Source organism: Heterodontus francisci, chromosome 17 (genome assembly GCF_036365525.1).
Source record: "Heterodontus francisci isolate sHetFra1 chromosome 17, sHetFra1.hap1, whole genome shotgun sequence".
NCBI classification, from domain to species: Eukaryota; Metazoa; Chordata; class Chondrichthyes; order Heterodontiformes; family Heterodontidae; genus Heterodontus; species Heterodontus francisci.
Window position 1 is genome coordinate 62591244 of NC_090387.1, and position 14344 is coordinate 62605587.

Consider the following 14344-nt stretch of genomic DNA (forward strand, 5'->3'; position numbering starts at 1 on the left):
ATATATCTACCTTAATAATGCTGTTCTAACATATCAAAACCAATTGGTGTTTGAAAATAGTATATACCTGGTTGCATACAATGATACTTTTGCCTTTATAATTACATTGTATAATAATGGCCTGGATTTTGCAGTCAATAGCAATGTCGCTCGCCGTTGTCCTGGAAGAGAGCTGCTCACAAAGAACTAGCAATCTGTGTGGCATCGATTTCACCTTTCCCAATGTTAAATTAATTCCAGCGTCCAGCAATAATGATGTCATCAGACAGATTAAGCAGCCAATCACATTGAAGAATTCTCATAGACAACAAACCAGGAAGTAAAAAGCACTGATTATCCTTCACTTATTAATCATTTTACAGAAAGCAAAATAAGATTAGGCCATATACATGGGATTAAGGTAGAAGCTAAGGTAGAAGCTGGACAACGTATGCCAGCCAAGAGCGACGTCTCAATTCATTCCATCTTCGCTGCCTTCGGAGAATACTTGGCATCAGGTGGCAGGACTTTATCTACAACACAGAAGTCCTTGAAGCGGCCAACACCCCCAGCTTATACACACTACTGAGTCAGCGGCGCTTGAGATGGCTTGGCCATGTGAGCCGCATGGAAGATGGCAGGATCCCCAAAGACACATTGTACAGCGAGCTCGCCACTGGTATCAGACCCACCGGCCGTCCATGTCTCCGTTATAAAGACGTCTGCAAACGCGACATGAAATCGTGTGACATTGATCACAAGTCGTGGGAGTCAGTTGCCAGCATTCGCCAGAGCTGGCGGGCAGCCATAAAGACAGGGCTAAATTGTGGCGAGTCGAAGAGACTTAGTAGTTGGCAGGAAAAAAGACAGAGGCGCAAGGGGAGAGCCAACTGTGCAACAGCCCCAACAAACAAATTTCTCTGCAGCACCTGTGGAAGAGCCTGTCACTCCAGAATTGGCCTTTATAGCCACTCCAGGCGCTGCTTCACAAACCACTGACCACCTCCAGGCGCGTATCCATTGTCTCTCGAGATAAGGAGGCCCAAAAGAAAGGTAGAAGCTAAAATATCATCAACAAACATTAAAAAGGTTCTATTGTTTTTTAAATCTATGGATTTTTTCATAATGGAGAAATTTCACATTCCACAAATATAAAATTAGTTTCTCATGATCAGAGAGGTTGTTCAGCAGTAATTATGACTTAGTATGCTTAGTGTTAAAAAACAGTTACACCTCATTCGACAAGGCATAACTTTTCAACGGTTTTTATAGCATAAAAAAATGGAAGTTCATGTCAAATCAATTGATTTCTAATATTTCCAACTGCCAGGACTTCAATAGTGCACCCTGTGGTGGAGCAAAGAATAAGTCACAGTAACTTCTAGATTTCCATGTTTAACTGTGCACACACAGATGCCAGAAGTTGCTGTCAGTTTTGCTAGAGTAATGATGGAGAGCGCTGTTTCGCTGTCATTACAACCACAAAATCTGGATCATTAAGTATGAGACACTCAATAGAAAAACTGCATTTGGTATCTTATCTCCATCATTTATCAAATAACTAGGGCTAATTTGGACTTTAAGCAATAGTGTAAAATGGGTGATATCAGTTTGACTACATGATAAACACTTCTGCTGTATTTCGTTTCCATCAAGGTGTTTTATGGGTAGCCACACCAATATCGGCATTTTTGCACTATCATCAAAAGTCAAAATTACCCTCCTTGTGTCAAATTTGGTGTGACTGGTATTAGTTAGAATAGAAATAATTACCTAATTTTGTATACACTTTTTCCACAAACAGATCATTGTTTAATGATGTCCAGTTTAGTATTACAAGACCTGGCTGAAAGGCTTCATCAATCTTGTGCACATGAGGTGCAATAAGGGTCTCATAAATTGGCTTAATTCTTGCACGTACTCTGGAGTTCTCTTCTAGCAACAGCTGGAAATAACCACAAAGAACATTAGGATTCTCAACTCACTATTTAATTTTAATAGAAGGATAAAGTCATTGGGGTTAGAATTCCTTGATAGTCTCAGTGGGCAAAGCTTTTCTAGGGGAACTAATTAGTAAAATTACCCCTTATAATAATTTAACTGACAGGTATGCATAGTGTCATAGAAACATAGACATAGAAAATAGGAGCAGGAGTAGGCCATTCGGCCCTTCGAGCCTGCTCCGCCATTCATTATGATCATGGCTGATCATCCAACTCAGTAACCTGTTCCCGCTTTCCCCCCATATCCTTTGATCCCTTTCGCCCCAAGAGCTATATCTAACTCCTTCTTGAAAACATACAATGTTTTGGCCTCAACTGCTTTCTGTGATCGCAAATTCCACAGGCTCACCACTCTCTGGGTGAAGAAATTTCTCCTCATCTCAGTCTTGAATGGTTTACCCCGTATCCTTAGACTATGACCCCTGGTTCTGGACTCCCCCACCATCGAGAACATCCTTCTTGCATCATAAAACAGTATCATAAAACAGAAGAATGAAGCTGGGATAAGTTGGAACTGTCAGGCAAACTAGAAAAGCTCATAGTCTTGAAATCACTCCTGTGTGTCTCTATGTATGGATTGATCTATTTTTGTGCTCGTCAAAGTGAGGGACCTCAGTGCTGAAGAATGGAAGATTTTGTCTGCTTTAGTTATCTAGTGCCAGCTTCAGGGTCTCATAGCTCAGGTACAGTATACCCAGACCCCAACTCAGTCTCTCCAAAAATTGCTTGGGCTCGGGATCGTGGCGCTGAACCAGTACAACGACTGGCAGTGCAAAATTGCGGGTCCACTCACCTCCGATCCCGACCAGCTTTTAAAATCCAGCCCAATGTCTCCAAACAGGATAACCAATCTGTCCACTGTTTTAACAGAGATGGTAACCTACTTAATTTAAGTATATTAATGCCTCCATTAAATTTGCACAGAAATTTGATACAAAGGCATAAAGTGTCTGTAAAAAAAATCACATGGTGTCATTTTCAACCTATGAATGTTTAAAATTGGCACTGTTGTGCACATTCTAATATATGCAAACAGGTATATTTTAATGTTCCTCGTATTAAGTAAATTGTACATGTTTCCAAAAAACAAAAACATAAAAATTTTATAATCAACCATGATGGGTGAGGTTTTACTTTAAGACAAACTGCCTTTTTTAACCTTACTTAAATGATTTTGGCTCGTGTCTATTTTTTAAAATTCATTCTTGGGATGTGGGCGTCGCTGGCCAGGCCAGCATTTATTGCCCATCCCTAATTGCCCTTGAGAAGGTGGTGGTGAACTGCCTTCTTGAACCACTGCAGTCCATATGGGATAGGTACACCCACAGTGCTGTTAGGAAGGGAGTTCCAGGATTTTGACTCAGCGACAGTGAAGGAACAGCGATATAGTTCCAAGTCAGGATGGTGTGTGACTTGGAGGGGAACTTGCAGGTGGTGGTGTTCCCATGCATTTGCTGCCCTTGTCCTTAGAGTTGGTAGAGGTCGTGGGTTTGGAACGTCCTGTATGTAGAGCTTTGTTTCATAAGTAAAACACATACCACAGGTTTGTGATACTATTAAAGATAGCCAACAGCCTGTTCTGAGATGAGGCTTTAATGGAAGTGAAGATCACCAATGGACTCGGATTTAGCATTCTACATATTGTTCCCACTGGACACCTGTTGGATAGGTTCTGTGGGTACCAACCATTAGAAGTGCTCCATTATGTTGATGTCACATCTAGATAGGCAGTCTCACCAACTGCATCCAATTGTTGAACAGTAACATTGAACAGTTGAAAAGTTACATTTGCAATGCCTATAATCTTTCCTTTTGTGGTCAACATTGTTTTCTGTGGTTTTCTTCTTGAACATTTCTATTAAACATATCTATTAAATTTTGGGGAAGCTTAGAGAATTGATTGTCAATGGACATATACTTAAGGGATCTGAACCAAATTCTATTTCTGAACAATTAGAATTGCTAACTTTGGGGGTGTGTTGTGTCCAATTCTGATAAACCAGGATCATTCAGGTCCTGCGTACTCTTCAAGCCATAAAGTTCACTTTCTTTGTACTGTTAGATGTTGGTGGCAGTATCATGGAGCGGGATTTTTATTTGCTCATGAGGGCGGGAAAGGGGGCAGGCAGTTGCTTAAACCTGCCCTTCAGGTCAGCGTGTCAGTTTCCCAATGCAAGATCGGCAAGCTCCGAGTTCGAAAGGCAATGTCGGGAGGGGAAAGAGACTGCCTGCCCACTCTACACAAATGGCCATTTAAACCCACTAACAAGCTTGTCAGCTCACTGAAAGGCCAGTTTCGTCTTTTCTTTCTAAGGTGCAGGTTTGACGCACCGTCAGAACTACAAAAGGGAGGAGGAAGAGGCAGTGACACAGTGGGAAATGAGCTGGAATGACAGGACAGAAACAAAAGGCAGCATTGAAAAGGGAAAGCTCATAGAAAGCCCTCATTCACGGTAAAGGCCTGCTTGGGTATTAAATTAAAACCTGACCCAGGCCCAACCCAACCACAGCCAAACTGAACCCGGCTGGAGCCCAAGTCCTTCAATTGTTTTTCATGCCCGACCCGACCCGAATATTGCAATGAATTTAATAATATCAAACATGTTATTGAAACAGAAATCCACGGTAATCGGAAGTAATTATAGGAGCCATTTGCACACTGTGAAGTGGAAAAAACACTTGCTAAAATGTAATAATGCATTTATTTATAAAACACAGAGCCAGTACAGTCCAGCCCGACTTGACCCGAGCCCGAATGCTGGACACAGAACAGAGACCCGTTCCCCCCCCTCCCCCGCACCCAACACATGTAGTCTGGTGTAGTCAGCTTCGGGTCAGGTAGCTAGGCTTTAATTCATGGGCAACCAGTTGTGCTCAGTGAGCTGAATTATCTTTTACATCTCTGCAATCTTGACAGGGCCATTTTTGGGAGGGGTGGGATTGGGGGTGGGGGAAAAGGTCCTGCTGCTAAACGATCTCACAGGTTCATGACTAGAGGGATGGCTCAGTTAGACTCCATATTCCATTGTCAATGAAGGAAGGGCATTAGAGTAAATGGGACCAAGCTTCTCCAAGCTTGCTCCGACCATTGATGAGGAGCAGCATCTGCCAAACAGACGCAGTAGCCTGGGCATTGGGGACAAAGGGCTGAGGATGGAGGGCAGGAAGGCTCCAAAATCTCCACCCAACACATTCTTCACCAGCACACTCCATTGCTCTGCCAACCTTCACTTCCATTCTCCTGCGTTTCACCACCATGAAATGGAAACACACAAGTCAACCTTAGCTGAACAACTTTCCCTGTGCTTTGTCACTTAACATTACTCTATAGTTTACATCAGAAACATCCAAATGACCCACAAAGTGACTGTACTGACGCAGTGGCCAGCATTCACGGCCATTCCTATGAGGTTCTCCCCCTGTGGCTGAGGATGAGACAGAGGTAGACTGCTTGCTAGTGTCTGTCTGGGACTTAGATGGCTGTGGCAGTCACCGTCGGTATGGAGATGGCTGGGCTGCCTCTGGCACAGGGCATGACTCCACAGATGCTTCGCCCGTCAGAGGGCCATGGGGCAGATGATGCTGATTCCCTGTAAGAGGTGGCCCCCTCATCACCATCTGTTGCCATCTCAGCCCTTTCATGGCACCCTTGATCACTGGAGGGAACCACCAGCTGGGACGCAACTGGCATCCAATCCATGCCTTGTTGGGTCATTTGTGTCACTGATCGGTCAATGCTACTAACTGCAGCATGCATTCTGTGCGTTTCAGTGCGCTGTTCCGGCAACCACTCTGAGTGATGGTCATATAGCTCTCCCTGAGGTTGGCCACTCTCTCAATGGAGGAGCTTATGTTCTCAAAGCACTGAAACATTTTGGAGCACAGGGGCATGGATTCCTCCATTCTCATTCCCATGACTCCACAATGCCGCAGGTAACTCCGACATGTCGGCACATATCTCATGCTGGTTCTCCAGGTAGAGCAGCCTGTTTTGTGACTCCCTTGGCTCTGCATCTCCAACCTGCTGAGCAGGGCTGCGCCTGTCCTCCATCCTCCAAGGAGGGTCTGGCCACAGCCAACTCCATCTGTCCCAAATCCTCCAGCTCTGATGTATGGTGCACATCACCCTGTGCTAGCCTCTCTAATAACATGTGAGGACCCACCAAGGTGCGAGTATTTGCGTTGGTGGAGGGCGCACAGGAAAGATGTGATGGTGCAGGATCCGAGATGTCGTCCTCCTCTGATTCATCAAAGAACTTGTTGTCTTTGCAGGGCCACCTGCTCCTCTGCAGCTGGCCCCGCAGGAGACATAAGAGAAGATGGTTATAAGAGATCGGGACAGTCAATAGATGCTCATGCTGCTAAAAACAATGAAATGACACCTGAGGCATTAACAGCTCGTTGCACAGGGAGCATTGCCATGCCATGAGATCTTTTCACCCTGTCTACGACAGACCACCGTTTCTCTGTCTCCAGCATCCCTGTAGCTTGACACTCTGGCCAGCTCAAGGACCAGCTCTTCAAAGTGCGTCAGCGACGCTAGCTGTGGCAGCCCACCTTCCAGGCGTGCGCTCTCTTTCTCCTTGGCATTGAACTCCTATTTAGCCTGCAAGGTAAATAAAGATGCAGTTAGGACAATGCCTCTCTGCCTCACCACTTGCATCTTTTCAATCACATAAGATATTGCAGTGTTCACTCCAGCCTCCTGTCCTACATCACTAGGGTCTTCAAGCCTGCTGAGCGCACATCGCTCCCATGGTCAGGAGAACGCTATGCACCCTCAGGATGCCCCTATCTTTTGCACTCCAGTGACTAGTGACCAGAAGGCATGCCAACTGGGTCTATTTTTGAACTTACCCTTCCAGACCTGAGCAGGTCACTGAAATGTTTCCAGCACTGCACCCAGTTCCTCCTCACCATTCCTTTGCTGCTGACCTCATGTGCCACTTCCAGCCATGCCCTTTTAGTGAGCCTTTCAAGCCGTCTGTTGCAACTTCCGGGCAACAGGATGTTTCTTTTCTCAGTCACCGCCTTCAGCAGCACCTACAGTGAGGCATCCGATAAACAGGGAGCTACCCTGGCATCGGGTGCCCCCTTTCTCGAAGCCCTTGACTCTCCATCTTCCTCCATCTCTTGGGCGAATGGCAACCTCAGCAATGGCTGCTGCCTGCCCTTTAAATCGGGCCTGCCACTGCGTAAGTCCCGTCTCCTTCCTGCGTCTGCTGATGCTAATTGGGCAGCAAGTGCAACTCCGGGTCAAGTAAATGCTTAACATATCATAATCATAATGCATGCGCATTGCCGATGCATTATGAGGTCGGGACCCAGAACTGGCCGTGACATTGGGGTCCCAACCCCAGAATGGAAATCCCGTCTCTGGTGTGCATTTAACAGCACATTATCAAAGTAAAACGACTAGAATAGACACTCATTGATCTGACAAGTGAAGTAGTTTGGGCGCACTGCACTAAGTACTTATAAAGACAGAAAAAGCTGGAAATGCACAGCAGATCAATCAGCATCTGAATTTTAGATGTAACCTTTCATTAGAAATGGCTGAATTATATCCAATTCAGTTATCTATCTTTCTGGTCATCTCCAATTTTTATTTCAGATTTTTCAGCATTTGCAGTTTTCATTCCTGTTCAGTATGTTAACAAGAGCCATTCAAAAACACCAATAGATCAAAGTGGGTACCATCAACTAGCTCTGGGCCTCGAAATTCAAACTTTACAGTTGCTTTCTTTATATTGTGTAGTTTTCTTGTGTAGGTTGAGGTTCTCTTTGAACTATAACAGACATTTTTTAGGGGTCATAGTCTCAGGAAGGAGTCGGCCATTTAGGACTGAGATTGGAGAAATTTCTTCACTCAACGGGTTGCAAATCTTTGGAATTCTCTACCCAGAGAGCCGGAGATGTTTAGTCATTGAGTATATTCAAAGCAGAGATCGATAGATTTTTGGATTCTAAGGGAATCAATGGATACTAAGTGATAGTGCAGGAAGGTGCAGATGAGGTAAAAGACCAGCCATGATTTTATTGAATAGTGGAGCAAGCTCAAAGGGCTAAATGGCCTACTCCTACTCTTATTTCCTATGTTCTGGCATGAACATGAATTAAAGCAGCACCTGGATTAATTTGAACAAGGTAAGTGCAGAGGATAACCTTCACACACTGGACATGTATTAAATTTTGTTTTAAGTATTGTAAAACTGATGATGCGTGTCTGCCGGCACATTATTCATCCACATACATTGCTGTATCTCACAAAGTGCAAAGAGAAGCATAATCTTTCACATATTATCATTGTGCCACCTCAGCAGTAGCCATTGTTACAAGGTTTTTGTTTTTGTACTAAAAACTTAGAATGCAGTGTGTTTTAAAAAACTGAAAAAGGATTTTTCAGTGGACATTGACACCTGCAAATAGCTGAAATTACTGGATGTTTTGAAAGGAAGCTGACTTTGTATACAAGGATGGGAAAGCAGGCAATTTCAAGGAAACCAGCAAGGGGTTTGACCCCTCAGAGCAACTCTTTGAATGACAAGGGAGATGCTATGTCTGTACATGTGACCTGTTTAGGAAGGTTTGCTTTCACTTTGGACCCCTTAAAAAGCCAGTGAGTTGGACAAAGAGCAGGCATTTAAAATTTTGTTTAGACCTGCCTGAGAGAGGAAGACCCAGAAAAAGTGTTAACTCTCTCTGTAAAGGAATCCTGCACCTCTTGAGAAGAAACTCTATATTTCAAAGGTGGCAGATTCATATTACCTCCTGTCTCTGAAGAATCCCTGCATCAAGTGTGATTCTTGGTGCCTCCTGTGTTTTAAGAAATCCTGGAATCTGAAGAAATCTTCTACTGCTATCCTGCTGCTGTAAAACCTAAGACTTGTTGCTGCACACCCGATGAAAGACCTATGTGAAGCCTGCTGCAGTTGAATTGCCATGACCGCCTATCCATCACAGGCTGTTCATCAATCTCGCCTGGAGAGACTACAAGTGGCATCTGACTATTCGACTCTGAGACAACTCACCAAACTGAAGAATTTCCTACCAGAAAGTGACATCCTAAGTTATTTTATTATTCCTTTCATTCCTATGAAACAGCTGTAAACCAAAAAAATCCTATTTCTCCGGTTAACCATTTTAAAAAAAATATGTGTGTGTGCATGAGGGCTAGGGAAATAAAGAGCTTTTTGTATATAGAGTTACCTCATTATTGGTTACAACTTGTTTTTTAATAATAAATAGTTAAGTTGTTGTTGATTAAAGAAACCTGGTTGGTGTGCTTTATTCTGGGGGACAAATAGGGTATGTAATTGGCTGTTTTTTGGTAGATAGGAAAACTTATTGATATGCTGTGACTTGTGGAGAAGTGGGACTGAATTAACAGTGCATTCCTCTTGCCTCGGTCATAACACCATTAATACCTGCAGTTTATTGAACGTCTTTTTCAAAATATCCCGTTTTTGTAGAAGTGCTTTTGCATTCTGGGAGATCTCCAAACCCATTCGAGCCATGCATTCTGCCTCTCTTATCAGGACTGTAAGATAAGGGTCAAAGTTCACAAGCATCTCTCCAGTCTCTGGATGCTTCACCAGTAAAGATGCCTGGAGACCAAAGTGGACAGTTTCTGTCTTAAACAGAATTGTAAAAAAAAAAATGTATAAATATATGTCCACATTTATGCACAAATTTAATTCTGATTCCACTCACCAGATAGATCTTCTTTTGTTCAGAAATAAATCAAAATAATGCAACTATATCTCACCTTTGCTTTCCAGATTTATAGAGACAATACTAAGAAATATTTCAATGATAGTTCAAGTATTTATAACAAAAATGTTCCATTTAAATAGCAAGAAATCTAATTGACTAATAGTACTTACTAAAGACTAATGGACAATACATATCATTCAGATCTCGGGTGCCACTGGGCTGAGCATTGGAGTAACTTACACTCAGCCTCACCCGTTGACAGCATAAAGTTGGAAAATTACCTCGTGACAAACAGTGTGAGATATTAGACTGGTGTTTCAAAGCAAGAAAAAGGTCTTTATGTTTTCCTTTTCCCACATACATACAACATTCATTATTCCAGGAAAGGACCTGTTTCCATGCTCCAGAAGTTTTCATTGCTGTCTGTAGAATATGTGGGAGATAAATCTAACTTGGCTTGCCCCGTGATTTTCCCTCATGGCACATTTGGGATCAAAAACTCAGTGCCAGCAAATAAAAAGACAGCACTTTTAGGAGGGTTGGCAAAGGGTGGGCGGCCATCACTTCTGCAACATGTACACCCACTATTAAAGAAATAAGTATCGAAGATTCACCCTTCAGAGAAGATTCAGAGGTAATCTGATCGAGGTGTTCAAAATGTTAAATAAATTCAATCCGGTAGATAGATACAGAGAAACTATTTCCTTTGGGGAATCAACAACAAGTGTGTATGAAGTTAAAATTAGAGCCAGGCCATTTAGAAGGGAAATCAAGAAGAACTTCCTCAGACAAAAGGTAACAAAAATGTGGAACTCTCTCTCGCCAGAAAGGATGTGGATGCTGGGACAATTGCAGCCTTCAAGACTGAAATCAACAGATTTTTGTTAGGTAAGAATATGAAGGGGTATGGAGTTAAGTTGGTTAAATGGAGTTGAAGTACAGATCAGCCATGATCTAATTGAGCCAAGCAGGTTCAAAGGGCTGAACGGCCTACTCTTGTTCCTATGTTCTGAACACAATTTAACACAGGCACAGGGCAGCACAGTGGTGCAGTGGTTAGCACCGCAGCCTCACAGCTCCAGGGACCCGGGTTCAATTCTGGGTACTGTCTGTGTGGAGTTTGCAAGTTCTCCCTGTGACCGCGTGGGTTTTCGCCGGGTGCTCCGGTTTCCTCCCACAGCCAAAGACTTGCAGGTGATAGGTAAATTGGCCATTGTAAATTGCCCCTAGTGCAGGTAGGTGGTAGGGAATATGGGATTACTGTAGTTTAAGTATAAATGGGTGGTTGTTGGTCGGCACAGACTCGGTGGGCTGAAGGGCCTGTTTCAGTGCTGTATCTCTAAATAAAAAATAAATACTTAGATTGTGTACTAATTCTACTGCAGACTCACTTTATCCCCAAGGGACTAAATTGAACAGCTCTTTCAAAGGGCTGACAAGGCTGAATGGTTTCGTTCTGTGGTGTAAGATTCTGTCATTTTATGATGTTCTCCACAGCATAAATGTTATGATTTAGCATTCCAAGGCCAAAGTTCATGCAACCGGAATGCATATTGGAATTCTGGCACAGACCCCAACATGCTGAATATGTAGCCCGCACAGATTTCCGACCACTAAAATGAATGTGAGCTATGACTTCCATAGCTAAATTGCCATGAAGTGTTGCTACTACGTGAAGTTTTGCACATGGAATAATGAATCTACAACTGAATTGCTTCAGGTGGTGGCTTATTAAATAAGTCCCTCTGACAGCTAAGATTTAATATCTCTCTTGGATATTTTTTAATGTAACCAGGTGGACTGTATTACGAGGAATTAACAAATGATCTCAAAGTAGCCAGAAACTTGAAAATATTTCCAGAATATTGCATGATATAGACTGCATGATATATTGCAAGTATATACACTGCCAAGCAGCCCCAAGTTGTTTTGATGCTCCCACATGTGTGATTTGTAATCATTCAACAGGTCAGGCTCTACGCAAATGCTGTGTATGTAAATCTGAAGAGGATATGCAGGATCAAAGAGACTCCATTCAGTACATGTTACAAGAACCTACCTGTTGTATCCAAGCTCTATGATAAAGCACTTCATACTCCAACAAAACTCTAGCTATTTTGTTATAGCTGCGGATGATCCTCTTTGCATCCTCGGTCTGCAGGACACCGGGCCTCTGCTCAAACAGCGACATGGGCTCCTGGATACGTCTGAAGAGCTGTCGAGCCCAAATGATTTTTCCAGCCACTGGAGGAAAGTCACGCGGCAATGGAGGGTCAGTCTTCTGTTTTGTGTAAATTTGGAACACCAGGTCAATATCATTACTGTAACTGAGAAGAATTTTCTGAAATTGTTCATCGATTTTCAGATTTGGTATTCCAAGCCTGAAAGACACAGCGATGATGGTCACATGTTTGGATAAAACTTATCATTACATCACTTATAACTGAATGGGGTCAATTAAAGCACAGATTTTTCTTTAAGTTGGCTATGTCTCAAATTCCAGTGTAATCATCACTGCAGGTTCTAAAGTTTGGTAGGCACAACATGCAAAGAATTTTGTCTAAAAAAGAAAGCTGTGGTCGGAGAGGCTATGCCAGTGCACCTTAGAGCAGTGTCACAAAGTGAGAAGGTTGCAATTTAGGAAACAAGAACACCAGACAGCTATGCTGTTCCAGCATGGGCTTAGTACAACACCACTTCTAAATCAGTGATTGTGAAATTCTTGATGATATGGATTATGAGGCTGGAAAGTGCAGAAAACAAATCCCCGCATTACTTTCAGTTTAGGAAGTCTTTATTGAAACAAAAGCGGTGCCTACAGCTCCAAACATGGAAAGATACAGATTCTTCAGAGTCACCTGTACATGTGTGCTGACACATTCGGACTTACTTCTCAAATTTCACCAAAAGTGACAAGGCCTTCTGAGTGCTTGAAATACTGTCAAGAGTGGTATCCATGAACTGTTTGATTTCAGCCTGTCAAATTAAATTTAAGAATATAGATGTAATATTCACTCATTTTTTACTTGGTATTTTTATTCTATTTCTTTTGGGGTGCCCATTTACCTCTCCTGGCAAGAGGCAACAAACAATCACATTTCAACGCACTGCCAATGTCACTCTGTTACACTTATCTCACCACCCTACTAGGCCCTCGTTGCTGGTGACTGATTCCAGGGACTGACCGAGGGTTTTCTGTTCAATTCCCAGACATGAAGAAATTACCTAGATTTGTGAGCAACTAAACACACATTCTGGGTTGTAAGGTGAGAGAGTCAATCTAGAAGAGTGATCTGAGATGCAGAAACCAAGAAAACTATCTTGATTAAAAATCCCCAAAACAGGACATGTAAATGATAACCTCAATGTACACATACTGGTCAGCTGCGGCAGAATTTTATCTGCCAAGGCGGGGGCAGGCTCGGGTGCATGTGGGGGCGAAAACTCAAAAAAATGACTGCTTGTGGGGAACCCGACATGTTCCCACTCTCTTCTGCATTTAACAGGAGGAGAGCGGGAAACCCCATTGAAGGAGTCAGGTCCAATATTTAAATATGTTAAATAGCAATCAAGTGGCAATTTAACCTTCTGTTCTGCCTGAAACCACCAGCGCATGGATTTCCCAAGCTGCAGGGAACATGCCAAGGTCGAGAGGACGGTGGGAAGTTATTGATCAATGTAACTGACATGCTAGAAAGCGTTTTAGAAAAGTTTTTTTTTAATTCATTCATTCATAGGATGTGGGTGTCGCTGGCCAGGCCAGCATTTATTGCCCATCCCTAACTGCCCTTGAGAAGGTGGTGGTGAGGTGCCTCCTTGAACCGCTGCAGTCCATTTGGGGTAGGTACACCCACAGTGCTGTTAGGAAGGGAGTTCCAGGATTTTGACCTAGCGACAGTGAAGGAACGGCGATATAGTTCCAAGTCAGGATGGTGTGTGACTTGGAGGGGAACTTGCAGGTGGTGGTGTTCCCATGTATTTGCTGCCCTTGTCCTTCTAGTTGGTAGAGGTCGCGGGTTTGGAAGGTGCTGTCTAAGGAGCCTTGGTGCGTTGCTGCAGTGCATCTTGTAGATGGTACACACTGCTGCCACTGTGCGACAGTGGTGGAGGGAGTGAATGTTTGTAGATGGGGTGCCAATCAAGCGGGCTGCTTTGTCCTGGATGGTGTCGAGCTTCTTGAGTGTTGCTGGAGCTGCACCCATCCAGGCAAGTGGAGAGTATTCCATCACACTCCTGACTTGTGCCTTGTAGATGGTGGACAGGCTTTGGGGAGGTGAGTTACTTGCCTCAGGATTCCTAGCCTTTGACCTGCACTTATAGCCACGGTATTTATATGGCTACTCCAGTTCAGTTTCTGGTCAATGGTAGCCCCTAGGATGTTGATAGTGGGGGATTCAGCGATGGTAATGCCGTTGAATGTCAAGGGGAGATGGTTAGATTCTCTCTTGTTGGAGAAGGTCATTGCCTGGCACTTGTGTGGCGCGAATGTTACTTGTCACTAATCAGCCCAAGCCTGGATATTGTCCAGGTCTTGCTGCATTTCTACACGGACTGCTTCAGCATCTGAGGAGTCACGAATGGTGCTGAACATTGTGCAATCATCAGCGAACATCCCCACTTCTGACCTTATGATTGAAGGAAGGTCA

General features: G+C 43.5%; 1 protein-coding gene across 1 annotated transcript in view; it reads right to left on the bottom strand.

The window, feature by feature from the left end:
- Positions 1 to 14344, bottom strand: part of LOC137378592 (dynein axonemal heavy chain 5-like) — a 334675-nt gene that overhangs the window by 239309 nt on the left and 81022 nt on the right. Inside the window, exons 13-16 of the mRNA XM_068048894.1 lie at positions 12589 to 12674; positions 11754 to 12079; positions 9410 to 9612; positions 1753 to 1924 (exon numbers count right to left, since the gene is read on the bottom strand). Coding sequence (XP_067904995.1) covers positions 1753 to 1924; positions 9410 to 9612; positions 11754 to 12079; positions 12589 to 12674 — 787 coding nt within the window. The remainder of the gene's footprint in view (positions 1 to 1752; positions 1925 to 9409; positions 9613 to 11753; positions 12080 to 12588; positions 12675 to 14344) is intronic.